The sequence below is a fragment of the Amblyraja radiata genome, chromosome 13, assembly GCF_010909765.2.
Source record: "Amblyraja radiata isolate CabotCenter1 chromosome 13, sAmbRad1.1.pri, whole genome shotgun sequence".
Classification (NCBI taxonomy): Eukaryota; Metazoa; Chordata; class Chondrichthyes; order Rajiformes; family Rajidae; genus Amblyraja; species Amblyraja radiata.
The window spans coordinates 39,823,048-39,848,211 of NC_045968.1; the positions used below are offsets into that span (position 1 = coordinate 39,823,048).

The 25,164-nt window shown below is 39.4% G+C and overlaps 1 protein-coding gene across 2 annotated transcripts in view; it reads right to left on the reverse strand.

The window, feature by feature from the left end:
* rnf13 (ring finger protein 13) overlaps positions 1-25,164 on the reverse strand; it is a 204,797-nt gene that overhangs the window by 79,444 nt on the left and 100,189 nt on the right. For both annotated transcript variants that reach the window (XM_033031856.1, XM_033031857.1), the window contains exon 5: positions 6,395-6,482. In XM_033031856.1, coding sequence (XP_032887747.1) covers positions 6,395-6,482 — 88 coding nt within the window. The remainder of the gene's footprint in view (positions 1-6,394; positions 6,483-25,164) is intronic.

Genomic DNA, 25,164 nt, shown 5'->3' on the forward strand with positions numbered 1-25,164 from the left:
TCCCGACCCAAAACGTCGTCTGTCTATTCCCTTCCTATATGCCGCCTGACCTGCTAAGTTCCTCCAGCACTGTGTTTTGCTCAAGATTCCAGCATCTGTAATCTTTTGTGTGTCCTTCCTGAATGGTGCTCTCTGGAGACTTCTTTTCTACCACATTCCTCAAAGCAAGGCAGAAAGTACTTCATCGCTGTAATGGGGCTTTCTCACGGGGCGACTTGACGCAAGAGTTAACCAGTTTAACATCGTGGGAACCTCGTGTGATAACAGTACGGCATTCGTGGACCACCGTGGACCACCGTGGCGCTAACGGCAGGTAATCGTGTAACTTGGTGACTCGGGAGAAAATTCAAGCAAGCTTGAATTTCTCCAAGAGTGACTTGTACATTTGTGGTTGAGCATTGCAACATTATATGAACGTAGTGGCCAGTGCGATATCCGTGCGATATCCGTAATAACTCTTGCGGTTACCGTGGGAACTCCTGCGAACGGTAAACCCGGAAGCTGGACAGAGGGGGCAGAAGGTGAGTAAAAAAGGTGTTCTCAATATCCTTTATAAATGTCTGTATTTTAATATGTGTGTCTTTTCCTCTTGGGCATTACATTGTTTCTGTTGGTGGCTCCACATTTTATGATAGCCTGAACCCAACAAGCCTAAACTCAGGCATTAAAAGGGACAATGCAATGTGCTGAATGGCAGGTTTTGCGGACGAACATCTTATAGGAAGCACTTTTCAGAGGACAACACTAGAAAGTCAGCTTATTTGCTATGCATTTCTGCTAACATGCAGTAGTGTTCCTGTGGTCGGCTACCTATCAATATAGCTGTCCTGCCACGGCACACTCCCCAATTGTGAATTGTAGTAAGCGCAGAGATGGCCTCTTTGCTCTTTCACACCCAGTGAGACTTCCTCTTAATTCTCTTTTTAATTAATCTCTCCCTTCTGCCTTCACGCAAGCGTCCTCGATGCACATAGTGGGCTGCTGCATACAGCGCGTCAATGAAAAAAACACCATCCTGTACTCGAAACTACTTAGTATAGGCATGTCTCCAAATGAGCCAATTCAACCAAGGGAGGATATATATAGTGTGTGAAAAAAAAAGTGACATCATTTGTGCCACGTGTAGTTCACAATGTTCATTCAAGATTTAACGGGAAAGCTCGGGAGACGGACAAGTCACTCGCACAAATAACAGAAATGCCGAGTACCGTGGGAACTCTTTATCTACCCCCCGTTATATCGTGTGATATCGTGCTAGACCACGACCACTTCATTCTGGTTACATCTTGCGTCAAGTCGCCCCGTGAGAAAGCCCCATAAAGATGGCATCTAATGTTGGCCAAATGTAACTTTTACCTGCTAAGAAAGTGTTTGTGTTGGTGCAGAGCAGAAATTCTGTTACATTTGCAATATAAATTGAGTGAAATGTCTGAACTTTACAGTTAACTCAGTTTCCACCTGCCAGGATTATTTGTTTCTTCTAGTTTTGATGGCCTACTAGCCCAGGCAAAGTTTTGTCCACTCATTATATCTGGAATGCCAGAGAAAAGATAAACCTCAATTCTCTGCCTCTAAATTATCAACTGAATTATCATGCAATTTGAAAAAAGAAAATTTCCCCAAAGGATTGCTTAGCTTTGATTAGCGATTATAATTCAATTTAAAGCAGGTCATACAATATTCATAGTAGAATTTCAGCCACAATGGCAACACGGTGGCACAGCTGTTAGAGCTGCTGCCTCACTGCGTCACAGATCCAGGTTTGTTCCCATCTTCGTATACTGTCTGTGTGGAGTTTGCACATTCATCCTGCGACTGTGTTGGTTTTCCATGGGTGCTCTGGCTTCCCCCACATCCCAAAAATGTGCGGTTTTATAGATTATATTTAGCCTCTATAGATTACCTCCAATGTGTCAATAGTAAGTAAAAAAGTGGGATAACATGGAACTAATGTGAATGGGTGATCAGTGGCCGATGTGAACTCCGTTGACCAAAAATACTATTTCCATGCTGTATCTCTAAATTCTAAACTAAACAACTGTGAAGGTGCAGTATAAATGTTTGCTATTACTTGGAAATAACTTAAAATTGGGATGTACAAGCAATTGCTAATAATTCTGTTCTGATTACTAATACCAGCTAATGCCAGAATAACAGTACACGTACTGTAAAAATACATACATTTCTTTTGCCTTGGATGACTTAAAAAGGATTGGTGCTAATTTCAGCACCATGTTGCTTCTTTTATTCTTTTGAAAGCATTGAGGAAGTCTAACTTTCAGGAAATAGATGTCAAAAATTGCAGAAGCAATATCCTGTGCAACCAGGCTTCCTGTATCCGAAAAGATTCCACTTGATCTAATACTCTGAACACAAAGCCTTCTTTATAGTAGTGAATACTTCATCTGTTTCCTAAAATATAAATAGATAACACTGAACAACTCCTTGAGGGTCGGGGAAGAGAGCTGTACAATTTACGCATGAATAGTTGCCCACGGCCTAATTTTCTTCTTTCAAACCCCAAACATGTTTTTCAACTGCATTAGAAAAGCTGAATAGAGGTACAAATAAATAATCTCTGAATTTGCATCAGCTCTGTATGTATACTCAACAAAATAAGTTGCTCAGAACATATGTTATACATTCTTTTAATAAAAAAGGCTGACAAAACATGAAAATGAAGGTCTTGCGTGTTTTGTGGCAGTATGGAAATAGTGGAAATTTGATTATTGGAAAATTGAATGGCTAATAAGATAATTTGAAAGGAATTTTAAAATTGAAATATAATCGAGAGCAATGCAAATGTACTGTGCCAATTTGTCAAAACAATAACATTAGAGATACAACAGCTTCATGTTACACACCTATGAAATCTATGGCAGAAATACGAGAAATAAAGGTTTACAGAAATAATTTTCAAAGGAAAATATTAAACAATGTAAATTTTTGTGGAGTTAGCCAGTGGTTCATGCCAAGGTCATTCTGAACAATGGATGCAAAAAGCATGCAAGGTAATGCAATCTTAGCTGATTGAAGAAAAATAATCTTCTGGGAATACATGAGTACAAATCCCTTATAAACTAGTTTGAGTTGCAAGATGCCTGGAATATATTTGTAAAAACAATCCTGAAAGTCAAACGTGTTTTCAAAATGATTGTTGGAAGACGAATAGCATTTGAATTTATGTTGAGATTAAAGTTTAACCAGGGTGCAGTGAAGTAAAACAGCCATGCATGAAATGTAGAATTCTTTTGGTATTTAAGAAAAGGGACACCGAGAGTAGATTTTCCAGCTACTCTGGAAATACAACGTCACAATATCCCTTAATTACAGGATCCAAATCCTAGTTTCCCAGTTTTATAAATCTTAAATATATTTTTAATTTGTTTTTTAAGTACTGAATATTTATTATCCAAATATAAAAGTAAACTAAATTTCCATTCTTAAATGAAATTTAAACGCAGTAGATTATGGAAAACTGAATAAACTGAGGATGTCTGACAATTACATTAAACACTTAAGGTTTTAATTTTATTTGTAATTAGACCAAGTGGGACCCGTTGGGTTCCTATATCATCATTCCGATGGTAGGAGTGAAATGAGAGCATGGCCAGAGTGATGTAGGTCTTTGATGCTATTGGCTACCATTTTGAAGCAGATGATGGAGAAGTTGGTATCCGTGATGGACTGGACAGTGTCTACAACTCCCTGGTTACCCCTGATTTTTCTGGTTTGCTACCATGTCCCAATTGTTGATTGTTAGTCTAATTGGCAGTGTAAATTACCCGAGTGTAAGGTTCCATTTGGAGAATCAAATGGTTGTTAAGAGGAATGTGAGAAGGAAAAAAAAGGTTACAGGAAAATATTGGGGAAATGGGATTGCTCGGAGAAATGGTATTGACAAGAAGAACCAAATGGCCTTTATATCATAAGAAATGTGAAATCCAAAATCTAGTGTTGGAATGGTTTTATTTTACCCCCAGTTCTTCCAGTTACACCTACTGCATACTACATTGAAAATATATAAGACAGAAGCAGTTTGTGCATGGGACAAGGGTCAGGGGAATGGTAAAATGGGAAGCACAGTCATAGAATTATAGAATTAAAAACAAAGCACTGAGTTGTGAGGCAGGAACAAACACATAATATTTCCCCTTGCCTGGAGAGACAGCATCTAATACAGGCATCCAAAGTCAACAGATAAGAGACACAGGCTCTGAACTCAAAAGAACTGAAGACTAGAGGGACAAGCATAATGATCAAATAAGTAAAGCAGAAAGATTGTCTTTGATCTTTTGGGACCAAAGTACAAAACGTGGACAATGGATCTGGTCAAACTGATACCCTGGAAATGTGTTGAAATGTCTTTCAGCAGAGAAATCTGGGAGTGATTTTGCATCACAAAAATGTTAACTCTTTCCTCACTTCTCAGAGAAAATAAATATATAGCACCAGGGTAAGTCTCATGAATAAATTAAAAATTACTTCAGAAGCAGCACGCTGCATGTCTTTTCATCTGCCAAACCCACATGTATCACATAATGCAATTTATGAAATGTCACACAAAATATAATCTGCAAATGTCTTAAATTCAAAATACTAGCCCATGATCTAAATGAGGGAGATGTATCCCCCAGTTTCTCCAGTGTCTTCAATATTTAAACAATGAACAAGCTGGTGGAAAATGAGTCAATCTGGTACCTATCTGATGCCGTTATGTCATAAGTATACCAAGAGGCCAGGTACAGTAAAAAACATATGAAGGTCATTGAATCCACTTTGCTCTCCCATACAACACACTGATTATCAGAGTCAAACTGTGGGGCTGCAGATTCAGTGGGTTGAAGGTCACATTTCTATCCTGTACGAATCGGAGTAATAAAATTGATCTGTTAAAGCTTCTCTGGATAGGAAAAGAATGGAAACAATTGTCAATTGTTAATGTGGGTCTCTTCCACATCCAGACAAAGTAAACTATATGGGGGAAAGTGGTGAGGAGGAAAGAAGACAGGGGAATTAAATTAATTATTTTTTGTATGCCTTAAAAGAAAAAGATTTTGAAACTCCCCAAATAGTGGTGTAGGGATAGGTGCGAGATCCTTGTAACCGACAGCAATGATTTGAATGAGGGGAATCCAATGTTCCATGCCCGATGATAATATCAAGCAGGGTGGCACTGAGGATAACACAGAGCAATGGTTTCCACAGATATTGGCATGTTATGAATGGATGGATGAATGGATGAAGATGCAACAGATGGAATATAGTAGTAAAAGTGCGAGGCAATCCACAGGTAGAAAAAGGTAACTTGGAGTATTTTCACTTATGATGAATGACAAAGGTATTGGGATTCAGAGCAATTTTGGTTTTCTTGCACTAAAAGTTAACACGCAGGATGAACAAGTAATCAGGACGGCACTCAATGAGTACAAGAGTTAAAATGATTTACTCCAATTACATAGAGTATGTTAAAATAAACTAACCTTGAAACCTTAACCTTGAATATTATATGCTACCTCAAGGAGGCTATATTGTGACTGAGGGAGTGTGGAAGATTGATTTCTGGATTGGCAGGTTGTTGTTCTGAAGAAAGATTAGCAGATTGATCCTCCACTCCCATGTTTAGAAGAGAGGTGATTTCATTAAAATGTACATTCCTTTTGGCCAGGGTTTAACTGGGTAGATGTCATGATCCAGTTTCCCCTGCCTGTGCAGTCTAGGATTGATGATCATTGTCTCAATGGACAGGTTACTCTAGACTAAGAAAATTATTTCACACAGCGTTTGAATCATGCAAATTCCCCATTCAAATGGGCTGTAGAGGTTTGGTCACTGAGTGCATTCAAAATAGAGGTGGAGCCATTTAGGTTATTGAGGGAATTAAGAGAAATGGGATTGGCGCAGGAAAACAGAGAAAGCCATGATGCTATGGACGGTGACTAGCAGAAGGAGCAGAATAGCCTACTCCTGCTTTGTTTTCTTACGTTATGTTCTGTAGTAATTGCACTCCAGATGCATGGCAGCCAATCTGTACCATGCTTTACTCTTCCCATTGTTTTCTACCCTTCAGTGAAGAAGGGACCGTTTTCTGATTAGAGTAAGTAGGTCAGTGATAACCTCTAGAATTCCCTTTTACATTACATTGACTGCATGGACCGAGTGCGAGCCATCTGACCAACAGCATCCTAGAAAGACCAGTCCCAATTTCTCTTGAGATACATTTGTGCACTCCTAGCAGAACTCAATGCACAATAATTTGGATCAGATATCCTGACCCTTTTATGTTTTCTGTAATTCTACAGTCTGCACTATTGCCCCAGACAAGACCAGCCAACGGTTCATGGACTTGAACTCCTTCCACTGTGCATTGATTTACATTTAACTGCTTACTTACCATCATTGGACCCCATACTAATAAGATCATCAGAATCAACATTGTATACAATGGCAGCTTTGTATCCAGCTTGCTGAGCATTCAAAACCTAAGGGGGCAAAAAAAAATTACAGAAAGGTTAAACTGCACATCTGAAGAACATCTCTGTCCAATTATTAACCAGAGTTAAATGAAGTTAAATAATCAGTCAGTAACATCAACATTCACTTTCTCACTAAAACCCTAATGATTTTCGCTCAGCACACACGGTACTGAAAGTTCCCAGTGTATCAGGTTGATCGGTCTCCCCAGTAACTCCTACGTTGAACACTCCACCAGCTAGAACTCATGGTATATAACATTCGTCAAGATAGTGCTTTTGCACTGGAATTTACAACCTGTTCCCCATTGATAAATATTGATTCTTTGGAACACAATATAACATTGTGTTCAGTATTAAAATACAAATCTGAACAAATCTGTTACTTGAAGAGCAGGTGTCCAACCAGAGTTGAGATCCAAAGTGTCGAAATGTGCACCTCTCCAAGAAAGAACTATAGTCAAAATATTGTTACATCTTATAGTTTGTGAGTAGATTAGATTTAAGAAATTACGGAGTTTATTTTTAAACAATGCTAAAAAGTTGGTATTTTTCAAGTTAATGGTCCCCCGTCAGACACATGGCTGGCTTGATGGAGTATGGCATGTGTGGCAATAATAGCCACCAGATTAGCATGGGTCAACAATGACAATGCAACCCAGTGCCTATCCACTGAGAGGGCTTCCCCACACAATCTGCAAGGATCTCAGTGATATTTTTATTCATTTACTGTGAACAAAATCAAAAACTTAGCAAAAATGAGCAGCAAAACTATCATTTTTTGTACATTAAAAGTAAAATTGTTCGAGGAAGATTATTTTATTTCTTCAATAAAATCACATCACATATCATGTCAAGAGTCAAGAGAGTTTAATTATCATGTGTATCAGAAACAGAACAATAAAATTCTTGCTTGCCATGGCTTTACAGGCCCATTAATGTAATAACACACAAATAAACGTAATAATCAATAATACAATAAATTAGTAACAATAATATGGGTGACCATAATAGTGCAAAAAAGCCCAAGAGCCACCAAAACCACAATCCATAGAAGATCATGATTTCCGAGGTAGTGATTAGTGTTATGCAGTGACCAAGAGCTTGATGATGTCTGGAAGAAGGCTCCCCAACTTTCTTCCTGATGGTAGTAGCGAATTGAAAGCGTGGCCAGAGTGGTGTGGGATGATATTGGCCATCTTTTTGAGGCAGTATCTCCTATAGATGGCAGGACAGTCAGTAGCAATGAAGTATATGGTAATGTCTACTGCTCCCTTTAGCCTCCTTCATTCCAGAAAGCTTCACTGGTATGATGGCAGTAAATCAAACCATCTTCTGGGCAGAGAAAGCCTCAATCTGGGATTTCAATTACACAGGACAGTTGCTCTGTAGTTTAAACTACATTGCGGTAAAACAATGAAAAATGGCCAGAGTGCTGGAGAACATGATCACGTCCCTTTGCTTTCTTACTGCCTCTTCAGGTCAATTATTTGATAATAGTTTGAGGGCTGCAAAGTTCTTATAAAATCCATTCTGAAGAGAAGTTCACTTTTCCCATGAGACAAGCAACAACTGCAATATATAGTTCAAGGAAGGAAAGGTTACAACAATGGTTAATTCATATGGCTAATGTTTTAAATGCTGAATTCCTCCCTTTCAAGTCAAGTCAAGTCAAGTCAAGTTTATTTGTCACATACACATACGAGATGTGCAGTGAAATGAAAGTGGCGGAATCAGGAAGCACTGTTGTTGTAACATTAACTGTCATCTGGATTATTTTTTTCCCCAAGGTTTCCACCGAAGATAGTTTCCAAAATTTCAACTCATCATGCTCATGTGCTGTTCAAAACGTACAAAATAGCAACAGGTAACTAAGTCCAAACCACCCTGACATTGTCTATCTACCCACCCATCTGACCTTATCAACTTTTGCCTGCCAGGCTTTGTCCTGCCCCTCCGGTCTCAAACCGAAATGTCACCAATCCATGTTCTCCAGAGACACTGCCTGATCCACTGAGTTGTTCAAGCATGTTGTCTTTTTTTGTAAACCATCATTGGCAATTCATTTTTTCCACATTTCTGACATTGTTTCTGCTTTCCATACATTTCCTTCTACCATATTACTCCTTTATGTTCTCTGCCACAGAAGGTAGTTGAGGCCAGTTCATTGGCTATATTTAAGAGAGAGTTAGATGTGGCCCTTGTGGCTAAAGGGATCAGGGGGGTATGGAGAGAAGGCAGGGATGGGATACTGAGTTGGATGATCAGCCATGATCATATTGAACGGCGGTGCAGGCTCGAAGGGCCGAATGGTCTACTCCTGCACCTATTTTCTATGTTTCTATGTTTCTATGAATCCAACTGCCCCAACCCTCCAAAAATAGGTAGTATGCACTTTAACCGTTTCATGCAGTATTCAGTTCACATTTTAAAGTTCTGTATGAGGAAAACCTCAATGGGACTTGGTGCTTACATTATACATCTGCTTCTGATCTTTCTTGCCAGTGGAAACAGCTTTACCGTTTCCCAATAATAACTTTACTTTTAAAGAACTTTGTCAGTTCACCCCTCAGTTCTCCACACCAAAGAGGCCCAACGCTTTACATCTTATATTTTAAATAATGCTTTACAAACCAGAGTACTGGGGCGGTACAGAGAAACATTTGCATTACAATAATTTGTAATATGGAACGGACAAAAATAAAGTTTGAGTATAGGGTGGCACAGTCGCCCAGCTAGCAGAGTTTGTTGCCTCACAGTGCCAGAGACCCAGATTCAATCCAGAACTCAAGCACTGCCTATGTGGTTTGAATGTTCTCCGTGTCTGCGTGGGATTCCTCCAGGTGCTCGCACATCCTACAGATGTGCAGGGCTTGTAGGTTGATTGACCTCTGTAAATTGCCCCTAGTGTGTAGGGAGTGGTTGAGAAAGTGGGATAACAGAACTAGTGTGGACAGATGATCAATGCTCAGCATGGCCTCGGTGGGATGAAAGGCCTGTTTCCATGCTGTACCTCTCAACTAAGGGTTTGAGAATAATCGGACTAAATCAACCCCTTGCCTGAGCCCTAAATACATGAGTAACAACTCCAGGCTTGTGAACTTAATCATGTAAACCTTCACACCCAAAGATGCAAACAACTAATTCTCCACTACACATTTCTGATAGGGGATTAAGCCTGATATTGAAGTACGTGCTTTGAACGCTGCTAATTTCCATTGATTTTGTACTTCATGTTTTCTGTATGCAACTCTTTTTCTGGCAGATGATATTTCCATAATGTGTGAAGCACAGGGAATACTAAATTTCACCAGGAGTGTCCTTATAACCTTCAATCCTATTCCTGATCAAATATTTATTATTTTCTAAATTAATCTATTGACGGTATTAAATCTTCGGTGCACTAATGCAGGTTCAACCCGAGGAATCAAATCCCACAGCTCTTCTCTGACTTCTACATATTAATGCATAGGTGTGGAGGTCAGACCTGGACAAAGGGGGGATATCCTGCAGTTCCCTATGGATCAGCTAAGGTTCCCTATGGACCAAGAGGCAACTGTGACCTGGCCCAGTGTCCCTCCCTAGTTTGCTTGCTAGTCACATATATGACACGAGTGACTACACAAAGCAATCAATTGGCTCTAAAATACACGCAAGGTCCTCCAGTGATGAACAGTGTTACATAATTGCAAGCATTGTGTTTTATCCAGAGTTGCCAATGATAAAAGTATTACTCCCACCAAGAACCACAACACACCACCTTGCACTTCTTAATCTGGAAGAATGAAAGAAGATCTGGCTCAGATTGTCATGGAACAGAGTAAGATATTATCAGTCAAAACAGATTTTTAAGAAAATAGCCAAAGTTTGGTAAAGGTCTGCTGATTTTCTTTTGAAGTTCTAAGATTTTCACATGCTATTGACAAAATCCAGAAACGAGCTGATGGAGAGATTGGATTCAGATTAAAAGCCTTTGCACTCATAAACCTGCCGACAAAATGCTTTCAACTAATAAAAATTAAAGAGAAATCCAACACGGATCAGTAGTTATTTTAGGTTTAAAAATATATTGGCAACAGCTACAAAGGAATACAGAGGATAGAGAAGAAAAAGTTGATTCTCCCTCAATAGAAAACCTAGTCGAACAGTTAATATAGTGGGACTTGTTACCACATTTATCATTCGTCAAAGAAAGTCAGCAGCATTATTTGAGTTTACAGCACCCTTATCTTTGAAGGGTGATGCAGACTTATCCACCAAAGTAGTTCAAAAGCACAGAAAGGCAGTAAACAAGAAAAATCTAATGCAGTCGATCTTGATAGATGAGCGAATGAGAAAGGGGGAAATAAGGCAGTGCTAACATACCTCTAGTTTCCCCATCCCTGACACAGTCTGATGAAAAGTCTCGACCCAAAACGTCACTTATTCCTTTTCTCCAGAAATGATGCTGCCTGACCCGCTGAGTTACTCCAGCTTTTTGTGTCTATCTTTGCTGCGTTAACAGAATTGGGTCACCATTTTGTAGAATTAGTGCCATTGCATTACCTTGTCAAATGTTCTATATGATTTCTTTAATAACTTAAAAATAAAATCATTACTCTCCTTACCATTGCCTGGATCTCCCACCAATCATTTGATAAGCAGAAAATATCACCATACTCCAGGTCCAGCTCTATTTGTACAGTGGCCGGGCTTTCTTTCCTACTCTGATCACAGACAACCAACCTTTTACTTATTTTTTTATCATATAATGGATTCAGATATGCTACCCTTAAGTATTTTTACTTCCTTCTTCTAATCTCTTGATTTACCATATGAACATCTGCAGACTCACCAATTACATACCAAACGGAATGAGTCCCAAATAAAGATCATAATTATGAAAATATGGCTTTTTCCATAAAAGATGGTCTAATTCTAATATTTCAGTGCCCATAATTCTTTAAGCATAATAAACAAAGAAAGTTAAAAGAATGAGAATTTTTCTGCGAGTCCTTCACACACATCAGCCTCCCCACCATCAACTCCATCTTCACTTCAGGCTACCTAGGAAAAGCAGCCTACATAATCAGGGACCTTTTTCACGCTTGTCATTCTCTCTCCCATTGGGCAGAATATAGAAAGCTAGGTTTAGGTTCACATGTACCAAAGTATAGTGAATAGCTTTGTTTTGCGTGCTACCCAATCAGATTAGATAATATAATACTACAATATATAGTCAAACTCAAGTACAATAGGTAGAGCAATGGGGAAGATACAGAGTGCAGGATATAGTTCTCAGCATTGTAGTGCAACAGTCCCATAGACAAAGACCAATGTCTGGATTGAGATAGAGGTGTATTGTGCAGTACCCTATCCTATGGAAAGGTCGTTCAAAAGTCCGATAACAGAAGGGAAGAAGCTGTTCTCGAATCTGGTGGTGCACACTTTCAAGCTTCTATACCTTTTGCCTGACAGGAGCAGTGAGAAGGGAAGACCGGGGGAGGCATGTACCAACAGATTCAGCAACAGCGAGCCGTCGACTGAACGGTGCATACATAAGCTAAGATATATTCCCAATCTTCCAACATACCTCAATGCAGTCCTTGCAATTTTTCTCTTTAACTTAATGCTATAATGTAACACCATATGTTGAACTTTAGTATTTTTTTCATTGTACTACATATTGCATTTGTGTATGGCTCATTAAATCTGTTTCTGTCCACAGATGCTACTTGATGTGTATCTGCTGAATTTTCTGCTTTTATTTCATCCAAATATCGAGTTGAATTCCAAAGATTCACATCCAGTGCATTTGGCTACTGGGTAGGAATGCAACTTGTCAACTAATATCCGCACATTTTAAAATTCTCTAAACAATTTTATTAAAAATCTCCATACATGATTACTGATTTTTCTTCTACAAGTCCCATTTCAGACAGAAATGTGCAGAAGTATCTTCTCTCAGACAGTTGTGAATCTAAGCATTCTCGACCCTACAAAGTTGTGGCAGCAAAAATTAATGAATAGATCCAGGCCAGACATCGACAGACATTTAAACGGCAAATACGTTAAGAGTACACTGAGAGTAAGGGAAAGTTGTGTCAAAGATAGGATTGCTTCAATTATAACCTTACAGTGTGACAGATTGAGATGAAGGGGTCATAGAAACATATAAAAATAGGTGGTGGAGGCCATTCGGCCCTTTGAGCTAGCACCGCCATTCAATATGATCATGGCTGATCATCTAAAATCAGTACCCCATTCCTGCTTTTTCCCCATATCCCTTTAGCCCTAAGAGCTAAATCTAACTCTATCTTGAAAACATCCAGTGAATTGGCCTCCACTGCCTTCTGTGGCAGAGAATTCCACAGATTCACAACTCTCTGGGTAAATAAGTTTTTCCTCCTTGAGTGTCTCTTCTATTCAGTGTTTCACCACCTCCCTCTACAGATTTTACTTAATAGACCCAATTAAAATTAAGTAATTTAACAGCATCTCAAAACAAATGCAAGAATTCCTGAATTTGAGAAAGAAAACAGTAGCATGTGAAATGAAGCAGACAAAACTATTTTAGACAAGGCTGAAATAATTGCATTCAACAACTAATACTTACAATATAATAGAAAAATACTGCAAATATTAGCGATCCAAAAGAAAAATTATTTTAGAAATGCTCTGCACAGTGAAAAGTAAAGGCTTTACTTCTGCAAAACAGATCATGGCCATTTTATAATTTGGGACATATTCTGATGGAGTACAATAGAAACAAGCATCAGACCCTATAAAGTGTTTTGGCAACGTAAAAGGCATCAACAAATGAAACTTCTCAATACAAGAGGAGATCCATACATTCATAATATGAGTAAGTGGATTATGCAAAACTATCTAACAGTAATTTTCATAACAAAATAAGATAATGGTAGCAGAATAGAGGGATAATAAACTAGGGATTAGTTTAAGTGTGGCGCTCAGCACAAACACAAAGTGCCGATGAGCTTGTTTTCAATGCCTTGTCAGTCTACGGCTCTATAAACGTAAAATTTCAAGCAAATTAACCACCTTGGACTACAGAACAGGTTTATTGCAATTTACTTATGCAACTGCACAATCAAGTCACAGCAACGGCAAGTTCACTCACACAAATTAATGGTAAAGATTTAATGCTTCAAAGTGTATGGGAACTTTCAAAGAGTAGCTATCTTTTTTGAGTGATCTACATGGAATTCAGTTTACTTGTTCAAGTCTGCTTTAAAACAAAAAAGAAAGCAGCTTAGATCTTTACTGTAGCAGAAATGAACCAATAGGCAGTTATGTTTTCAAATTAGAGCAGCAATCATAAGAAGCTTTGAGCATTCGATATTGTTAAAGATATGAAAATAAGTTGATTAGATTGTTTCATGTTTATCTTCATTTTCCAAGTCCAATTACTGCTGACTAGACATGGACACAATTGAGGACCTATCTAACTGAAATGTCAGATCTCTCAACAGGCAAACTGAGATTAATTGATAACCTTTACTGACTTAGACAATAGTACTTTGTTTCAAAGAATGCTATGCAGAAGATTATTGTGAATAGAAAGTGCTGCAGTGAAACTGACTAAAACCATGTGTGAACCACCTCAAAGGCTATCCCATAACTGACTAAAGAGTGGTGCATTGAAACATTTAACCCCTTATTCCTGTCTAACACTCAATGAGACCATGGCCGATGTGTGACATCACTTCATTTACCTTTGTGTCGCTGGTTAACAAAATATCAATATGACTAGCCGAGCGTCAATGGCCACTGACTAAGAAATATATGCATCTACTCCATGCATGTAAAAGCATCTCCTAACCTTTTACTCTATTTATTATAGTTCTTAAGACCATGATCCCTGGCCCTGGGCTCACAGATGTATAGGAATAATGAATTTACCTTTAATAGGATAAAAAAAAAATTTTAAACGCTCTTCCATTCCTAAATTCCATGGAATATAATCACTAGTTTTTTTTAAATTAGACATTTAGTGTCTGGGCCTCTCTGCTCTCTGCAATCTCAAGGTCTACATTAGATTAACATTTTATCAGTACCTTCAGTTCATGTCCTACCATTCAAAGATAATGTGGGTTCCAGAAAATATGCCACTGGTTAGCAGGAAGTTCTTGAGAGGGTAGGTGGATAGTTTGGGAGGTCATGCAATGTTTTCACTATTTATCCTGAGCTTTATGTACAGATACTCCTCAACTTGCTTAAGGGGATGACATTCTGTAAAACCTTACGCAATTCAGATTTTACGTAAATCAGAATACTGTGCACGTGCATATTTACTATATATGTGTTATAATGCCGATACTATGAAGAATAAGAAATTATCTAATGCATTAAACAGTGTGGGCTATTACCTTCGTTAGGAATAAAGAATTTAAAACAATTCAATAATTTTAATAGGCTCAGCATCTTTCACTATTATTTCCAATGTCAATACCGAGAAATTGAGTTCACGTGCAGTGGCCGATAAACCTTTTCCACCTTCAGATTTCTATATCGTCTTCATTTTCATCGCTAAGTCTATATTAGTGTGTTTGCAAATGGGTTCAGCACTTTTAGTAGCACTTTGCCTTTTACCAGCCATGATTAGGGAAAATCAATAGCACAAGAATACCTTTAGAGGAAAAACTACGAGTGCTGTGCGAGATGCATTGAATGTAGTTGCCAACAAGAGGATGAGTACAAATACCTTGGAGTGTACCTGGACAGTAAACTGGACTGGTCCAGGAATGCTGAGGCCCTATACAAGGACAGAGCTGGCTGTACTCCTTCAATGTCTGCAGTAAAATAGGATCAACGAACTCATCAGGAAGGCTGGCTCCGTCCTGGAGGCAGAGTTGGATTCATGAGAGGTGGTCTTGGAGGGGAGGATGCTCCTCAAACTGCAGAGCATCCTGGACTACACAGCTCACCCCCTCCATGACACACTGGTCAACCTGAGGAGTACCTTCAGCAACATACTGATTCCACCATGATGCGGGACAGAACAGGTGATCCTTCTTCCCTGTGGATATCAAACTTTACCACTCCTTCCCCTTCTGTCATGGGGTAGACTGAGACTGACTCCCCCCCCCCCCCCCTCCCCTCACCCCACCTAATCTTTGCACATCCCCCAAGCCTTTCCACTCGTCACTTTAATTTCATATTTCATGTTTCATGTGTTTAGTGTTTTTATGACAGTTGGCAGATCAATTTCCCTCCTGGGATTAATAAAGTTCTATCGTATCATATCATGTGAGTGAATGAAAGAGAGAGGGAGACCACTTGGGAGCATATGCGAGAATGGCTGATTAACTTGTGGAAACAGCCGCATGCATCGGCAATAGTGCGCTGCAACCATAACATAAATTTTCGTGCAACTCAGAAATTCAGCATTAATATCGGCTTAAAGAATTATTTTTGCAAGTGTGAGTTTACGCAGGTTGCCTATTGCGTAAGGTGGGAGTATCTTATTTGAAGGCGTGAGAATTCCTCAATATCATCCAAAATGCACCCTCTTCCTTTTGAGCGTTCATGGGCCAGAGCACGTTGCAATTTTGCATGATGACCAAGAATGCCCTTGAATCATTTAATCTAAGCTATATTACAGCAAGAATTTGAGGTTCAGACCAGACTGTCAAACATGGAAACCCGAATGCAAATTATATGGCCTGACCACTGAAACTCAGCACTGCTCTTTTCTTTAAGCAGTCCTTCATGATCAAAGACTACTTTCCATCATTTTGGTTTGTATTTCTGAGATGACGAACAAGATTCATATGACTCAACAGACTTGGCATACTGTAGACTATTCCACAGATGGGAGAGTGGGAATTTTGAAGTAGTACACTGTTTTCATCCTTTAGGCAGGGCTTGTGAGTGTTCCCAAAGCTCAATACCTTGGATTTGAGACTCGCTATATCATCCTGGAAGCTCCTTTTCCACTTTGAACAGGCATGTGTCCTGCCCAATGGTGCTGACTGTGATGTGGAAAGAGTTTTTTAAATCAAATTTATCGAAGTGTAGTAATTTTGGAAATCACATATCCTTTTTTGAATGGCTAATTCATGAGGCATGTCAGTTTAACCCAGGAAAACGTTTGCATAGGAGCTAGAACAGCTTTTGACACATTTCAGGAAGATGGCTAAGGAATGAGGTACATTGTTTTGAATCAATCATTTTAGCGACCATCCTCCACTCCATTTGCTTTCGCAATTTAGGAATGGGATGAGCTTCAGGGAACAATAATCTAGGGACAAGCTGCACATTTAGTCTTGTTGTTAAAAATGTGCACAGCAGCAGACTGCATTCCAAAGATTCCAGCAGCCAAACTAGCCTGCAATCCGTCACAGTTAGCGGCCACCATCCAATCTCCACAGGTCAATGCATACTGTTGCAATCGGAGTGTGAGAAACTCCAGGAGCCAGAGTGGTTTATTAGATCAATTCACTGCACCAGAGAATGATGAAGCAAGTTACTTAACCACAAGTTTCCCAGAAGTATATTCTTCGACCCAATCAGTGAAGAGATCACTGCAGCACGGTGGCGCAGCGGTAGAGTTGCTGCCTCACAGCCCCAGACATCCAGGTTCAGCCCTGTCTGTATTCTGCTCGACTTTTGTTTTCGATCTGACTGGAAATTTCTGAAAAGATTGTAAACTTCCTGGCGAGTTTGGCTCTCCACTCGCGAGGTGGGAATAGAAACAGAAAAACAGAAACACAGGTGCAGGAGTAGGCCATTCGCCCCTTCGAGCTAGCACCGTCATTTAATATGATCCATGGCTGATCATCCAGAATCAGCACCCTGTTACTGTACGTTCTCACCGTGACCGCGTGGGTTTTCCCCTTGTGCCCTCCCATACTCCAAGGACGTACAGATTTGTAGGTTAATTGGCTTTCGTAAAAATTGTAAATTGTCCCTGGTGGGTAGGATAGTGCTAGTGTATGGGGACCGCTGGTCGGCACACACTTGGTTGGCCAAAGGGCCTGTTTCCACACTGTATCTCTAAACTAAACTAAATTAAAAGGCCTCTGGAGGGATGAGTTGAACACAAGAGAAGTCCATTCAAGTCCATTCAATGTGGTCACGATGGATCTTCCCTGGGCCTCATCCCTCCGTGCCAGAGCTCCATAGCCCTCAATCCCCTGATCTTTCAAAAGTTTATCTACTTCCACTTTAAATACCTCTAATGATATATACTCCAAGAAAAACACTCACTTTTACAAACAACTCAGTTACTCCAAGATTGCTTTGACTGGGTTTAACACGAGAAGGGACAAAAATTAATAGGAACTTCAGGGGTAACCTTTTTTACACAGAGGGAATATGGAACAAGTTGCCAGAGGAAGTAGTTGAAGGAGGTACAATAACAACATTTAAAAATCATTTGGAACATAGACGGGAACATTTTAGTGGAATATGGGCCAAATGCAGGCAAATTAGACTAGCTGGAACATCTTGGTCGGCATCGACGAGTTGGACCAAAGGGCCTGTTTCCATGCTATATATGACTATACAAATACAAGGTAGACACAAAATGCTGGAGTACATGCAGCATCTCTGGAGAGAAGGAATGGGTAATCCTTCTTCAGACTGAAGAAAGGGTCTCGACCCGAAACGTCACCCATTCCTTCTCTCCAGAGATGCTGCCTGTCCCGCTGAGTTATTCCAGCATTTTGTGTCTACCTTCGATTTAAACCGCATCGCAGTTCTTTCCTACACTATACGAATACAAATAACTGGAGCTGGCAATTCGACTTTCACTCCAGCTACATTTTGTAAATATATAACAATCTTCAAAACATAATACAGGTGATCCCCATGCTGTGACCATTCTGATATGAGAAATTTGCCCTTACAACATTCATAAATCATTACCCAAAAATTTCAGAGAGAGAATAACATTCCAATCTCACAAAATTTATGTGAAAAAAAAGTAAATGAATTACAATTTTTGTATCTCACCTTTTATAAAGCATACACGGATGATGCAGCTTTGTGTCACAAAAAATGATTCTGACTATCTTCTGGGCACATAACCACCCCTCCGTAACATGGGATTCACCTGTACAGTGATTAAACCACAGCAGAACATTCTTGCTGGGAACTAATTAATTGAAAATTAATTGTTAATCTAATCTAAAATCAGCCCTATGAATCTTACTCAATCAATCACATCGGGCCAATAAAAGGCTGTAGATGAGACAACATTCTTGTCCCATTCTACACTCTGTGACATTTCTTAGATATTTTTTAATTACTTTCACGAGAACAAAGTGTTTCAGTACTACGTTTAAAACGTTTCATCCACCCTTAAGATTCAATAATTAATGTACTTGAGCTGAGAAAGCTAAAAGGATTTTACTCTGGATCATGGAAATGTTTGACTTTGTTCATCTAAAAGTTCAAGTCAGGCTAGCAATAAAAGAAGACTAAAATGCCTGGAACTATATTAAAGATGCTGCAGTACTTTGCCAATCAAGATAATGGATCTTTGAATGGAATTTTTATCCTAATTTCATCAGTTGCACCTCATCAACATACCTTTATCATCCTGAAGCAGCACCACACAGGATAACAGCAAAGTATTTCAACTGCATGCAACTGGGCCAAACTTTAATTCAGTCTTAAGCCTTCAGTAGAGGTTTCAGATGACAGCAGCACAATTGTTATATTAAATTATATTACTGAACTCGCAAATCAGGCAGAGAACAATAATACAAAGAATGAGCTGAAATCCATCTATGGTTTAAGACTTTGAATGATTTAAGGGCCTAGAGATCAAAAGCTGGCAGCTGTAAAAGTGACAAATTACCACCAAAACACAATAAGCTCATCAATATCCTTAAAAAAAAGGGAAACCAATTGTTCTTAATCTTGGACAATGTATAATAACACAAAAGCCAGTGAAGTTTACAGTTGACAAAAACAGACCATTTAGCCCAACCAGTTTGAAATGACAATTATGGCCTCAATTAACCTCATCCCATCCTATGTCATCTAATATCTCAGCAAAATCTTCTTTTGTGACGGTTGTCCACCCATAACCTTCTTTGTGACTCAATGATAAGTGTACTACGACTGAGCCAAAGTTGACATAAGAACAATTCATATCCACTGCTATACCTACTGTAGAATGACACGTTTCAGCTTTCTTCCATAATATCATTCAGAAAGAACTGTTCAAGAAACAATTCTCCAGAACAGACTCCCTTTGTATTGCCCACAACTATATGCTCCATATTTTCAGTCTGCACTTATCTTATTCCAATCAAACCGCAAATATGCCTTACGTAATGGTAGATTATTAAACAGAAAAGAATCAAACCACATTCAAGCTGACATGCATAAATTTGTTCAATTATGCATTTCTGACAGACAGTTATTTTTGAAAGAATATGTCATTCTAATTCCCGATGTCTTGGCAACTTGTTTCAATGAACTGAAGTTATTCATGAGGATGATTAAATGAATAAACATTAAATACATCGGCTGGCTGCTACAGATAAGGCCTAACAAAAGAATGGACATAAAAAGGGTACAATATACATCACCACATAACTTAGAACATGTTTCTGTGTATTTGCTTCTTTAGGTTCTATTCAACCAATATTTGCTGATCCTAAAACTGGATCTAATGATACAATGTCCTACTGCCTTTTTAATGTGCAAGAGATTGTCTTTGGATAGGCTGTGGACCGAGGAGCTTTTCTGTTCAGGTACGTGACCCAACTCACAGAACTACCTCAATTTTTAACATATTGTGTAAAAATATTATACAAATCATACCTTAAGCTCGTCAAGACCAAAACCTGCACATTTTTATGAAATATGAGAAAAATCACAAATTTTCTGAGTAGTAATTGCCCAATCAATGCAAGTTTGACATTGCGGTCGGACGCAAATTGACCAATCCCGCGCTTTGTTTTATGGTCGCTAGGCATTGAAGACCCTGAGATCATGGCTTCTGCCTCATTACATCAATAGCAATAGCAAGATTTCTAAGGAATAAAGGTAATGAACACCTTGCTGATCATTTTGTTTTTAAATTGATTTATCTTTATAAAGTTATGATGTGAACTGTTAAATAAAAATGATAAATAATAAATGTTGAGCTAGGGTTAGGATTAGGGTCAGTCAGTAGGTCAGTCAGTCGGTCGGTCAATTGGTCAGTCTGTCAGTCGGGTTTGTCAGTAGGCCGATGGATGCTGTGGAGGATTGGTCAGGCTGTCGGGCCGTCGGGCCACCAATGGGTGGTGAGCGTTGGGCCGGGCCTCAAGCGGGTGGTGAGAGCGGTCGGTCGGACCGGGCCTCTGGCGGGTGGTGAGCGTTGGGCTGGGCCTCCGGTGGGTGGCGAGTATTGGGCCGGGCCTCAACAGGCCTCATTACTCGGAAAAGTAATAATGAATTTCAATGAGCGGCAAAATCAAGTTAGCGTGACGATTTTCTTTACTGCAAATCGCATACAGTATTCCCATATAGAGTCCTCCATAATGTTTGGGACAATGACCCATCATTTATTTATTTATTTACATCTGTAATAGAAAAAAATCACATGTGGTTAAAGTGCACATTGTCAGATTTTATTAAAGGCCATTTCTATACATTTTGGTTTCACCATGTAGAAATTACAGCAGTGTTAATACAAAGTACCCCAATTTCAGGGCATCATAATGTGTGGGACACAGCAATGTCATGTAAATGAAAGTGGTCATGTTTAGTATTTTGTTGCATATCCTTTACATGCAATGACTGCTTGAAGTCTGCGATTCATGGACATCACCAGTTGCTGGGTGTCTTCTCTGGTGATGCTCTGCCAGGCAATTTTTTACAGCCATCTTTAGTTTATGCTTGTTTTGGGGGCAAGTACTCTTTAGTTTTCTCTTCAGCATATAAAAGGCATGCTCAATTGGGTTCAGATCAGGTGATTAACTTGGCCACTCAATAATTTACAATTTTTTAGTTTTGAAAAACCCTTTTGTTGCTTTAGCAGTATGGTTGGGATCATTGTCTTGCTGTAGAATGAACCGCCGGCCAATGAGTTTTGAGGCATTTGTTTGAACTTGAGCAGATAGGATGTGTCTATACACTTCAGAATTCATTATGCTACTACCGTCAGCAGTTGTATCATTAATGAAGATAAGTGAGTCAGTACCTTCAGCAGCCATACATGCCCAGGCCATAACACCCCCATCACCATGTTTCACATATGAGGTGCTATGCTTTGGATCTTGGGCAGTTCCTTCTCTCCTCCATACTTTGCTCTTGCCCTCACTCATAAGTTAATCTTCGTCTCATCTGTCCACAAGACCTTTTAAGTACGTCTTGGCAAACTGTAACCTGGCCATCCTATTTTCGCGGCTAGCCAGTGGTTTGCATCTTGCAGTGCAGCCTCTGTATTTCTGTTCATGAAGTCTTCTGCGGACAGTGGTCATTGACAAATCCACATCTGAAGAGTGTTTCTGATCTGTCGGACAGGTGTTTGGGGATTTTTCTTTATTATACAGAGAATTCTTCTGTCATCAGCTGTGGAGGTCTTCCTTGGCCTGCCAGTCCCTTTGCAATTAGTAAGCTCACCAGTGATCTCCTCCTTCTTAATGATGTTCCAAACAGTTTGGGTACGCCTACGGTTTGGCTGATGTCTCTAACAGTTTTATTTGTGTGTCTCTGTCTCTTAATGGCTTCTTTGACTTTCATTGGCACAACTTAGGTCCTCATGTTGATAAACAGCAATAAAACTTTCCAAAGGTGATGGAAAGACTGGAGGAAAGACTCGGTGCTGAGAACTCTCTTATATCTGCATTAAGGAAGCAATTAAACACACCTGAACAATTACAAATGCCTGTGAAGCCATGTGTCCCAAACATTACGGTGCCCTGAAATGGAGGGACTATGTATAAACACAGCTGTAATTTCTACATGGTGAAACCAAAATGTATAAAAATATCCTTTAATAAAATCTGAGAACGTGCACTTTAACCACGTGTGATTTATTTCTATTACAAATCTCAAATTGTGGAATACAGAGGCAAATAAATAAATGATGGATCAAACATTATGTCCCAAACATTATGGAGGGCACTGTATATTTATAAGAAAAAAAATCAATCAACTGCAAGCTGCGCATCAGTAATGGGATGATCTAAGTTCTGTAGTGGAGATAACCATATAACCATATAACAATTACAGCACGGAAACAGGCAATCTCGGCCCTTCTAGTCCGCGCCGAACACTTATTCTCCCCTAGTCCCATCTACCTGCACTCAGACCATAACCCTCCATTCCTTTCCCGTCCATATACCTATCCAATTTATTTTTAAATGATAAAATCGAACCTGCCTCCACCACTTCCACTGGATGAAAGATGAAAGTTAAATTGAGTCAAGTCATAGAGCATAACACAGACCTTTGTCCCACTGAGTCTATGCCGACCACCAAGCACTTGTTTATTATAATCCTACACGAATTTCACTTAATTTACCCATGTTCCTGTCATCTCTCCCCAGATTCCATACTCGCCTACACATGGGTGAAATGACAGCAGCTACTTAGCCACCCTGCATCTCTTTGGAATATGGGTGGAAATCAGAACCCCCAGAGGAACCACGTGGATTCCAGGAATAATGTGCAATCTCCAGACAGACAACAGTCGAGGTGAAGATTGAACCTGCAGTTACTGGAGCCGAAGCAGTAGTTCTACTAGCCGAGTCACCATGATCATAAACACTGGCGTATTGGATCATTGTGTCTCCAATAGCTTCCCATTCATCTTGCAGATCAGCTCTATTCCAATTGAAAGATTACTGCAGGCAAGTCGACGTCAGCGGGGTTGCAACAAGAAAGTAATTCCCATCGATTCAATAGAGAATGCCATTCTGAAGCTTGGACTGACCAAAACAATTACAGTAAGAGTCGGTGATTTTTCTTTCATTTACACTTGCCCTGTCAGAAAAAGTTATTGTCCTTCAAGTTGACAGTACAAAATGAAAAACCATTAGAGGAGCAATGCAACGTGAATCAATATCAGAATATCATAACATTGTTTATCAAGAGAAGATTTATTGAGTGTATTTGTATGTTTCTGTTGCTGAGCAACCTTAAAGAACTTGAAGGAAATATTACAGTTGGGAAATTGGGTTTCTGTGAAAAGCCAGTAATTATTTATGAAGTGTATTTATGTACATGAGAAATTTCTCTCGCTAAAAAATGTAGCAGAAAAGCAAGTACAAAAAAGAAAAATCAATGTAATTTTATACTATGGGTCTAATTTTTCTGAACCGAGGTACATGGAAAGCTTTTTTGTTGTGTGCTATCCAGTCAGTGAAAAGACTATATATGATTACAATCAAGCCGCCCACAGTGTACAGATACAGGATATTTGGAATAATGTTTAGTGCACGATAAAGTCCAGTAAAGTGTGATTAATGGTAGTCCGATGGACTCCAATGAGGTCGATCGTAGATCAGGACTGCACTCTAGTCGGTGATAGAATGGTTAGTTGCCTGATAACAGCTGGGAAGAAATTGATCCTGAATCTAGAGATATGTGTTTTCATACTTCTGTACCTCTTGCCAGGCGGGAGAGGGGAGAAGAATGTGTGATCAGGGTGAGACTCTTCCTTGATTATGCTGGTGGCCTTGCCAAGGCAGCGTGCGTAGATGGTGTTGGTGGAAGGGAGGCTGGTTTGTCTGATGGTAAGAAATTCTTGTCTTCAGAAGGAATTAAAATGAGGTTCCTCCTCAAAAATCAACGCATTAGAAGATAGAATTACCATATCAATTTTTAATACGGTTGTACTGTTGTGTCCCTATTTCTTGGGATAAAAGTATCAGTTAAAATTATATGCTACATTTGGGGAGACACAGTGGCTCGGCTAATAGAACTGCTGTCTCAGCTTCAATTAATCTTAAAAAAAAACTGCTGGAGCAATACAGCGGGTCAGGCAGCTTCTATTGTGGACATGGATAGATAACATTTCCTCCTCCTCCTCCTCCTCTACTCTGGGTTTAACTTTCACCTGTGGTGAAGTTTCCACGTACTTGATGATCACATGGTTTTCCTCCGGTTTCCTACCCTAGCGCTAAAACATGTTGGTCTCTAGTTTATAAAGGACCAACAAAGAGTCCAGTTTTAGTATATAACCAAATAATTCTTTCAGACTCAGAAATTTTAAAGTCAGCTATGTGAGCAGTGGGGCAGTGGTAGAGTTGCTGCCTTATACGCCAGAGACCCAGGTTTGATCCTGACCACGGGCTCTGGGTGCACGGAATTTGTACATTCTTCCTCGTGAACACGTGGGTTTACTCCGGGTACATCTGGTTTTCTCTCACACTCCAAAGACATACAGATTTGTAGGTTAATTGGCTTCTGTACATTCTAAATTGTCCCTAGTCTGTAGCATAGTTCTAGTGTACGGGGTGATCGCTGGTCCGCGCGGACTCGGTGGGCTGAAGGTCCTGTTTCCATGCTGTCTCTCTAAAGTCTAAAGCTTTGTGTTAAATATTCATGTATTAGTAATGACACCATACCATTGAATATTCTTGAATATATTAAAGTTTTTGACATCTTTAGAGCAGACAGCATCAATCAAATATTGTCTTACTGATGTCACATTCTTTTGTTTTTTTATGCTTGAATCTCTCATTGATAAATTTAACCTGTCTTCAGCCCAAATTACCCAAATTAATAGTTGGATATT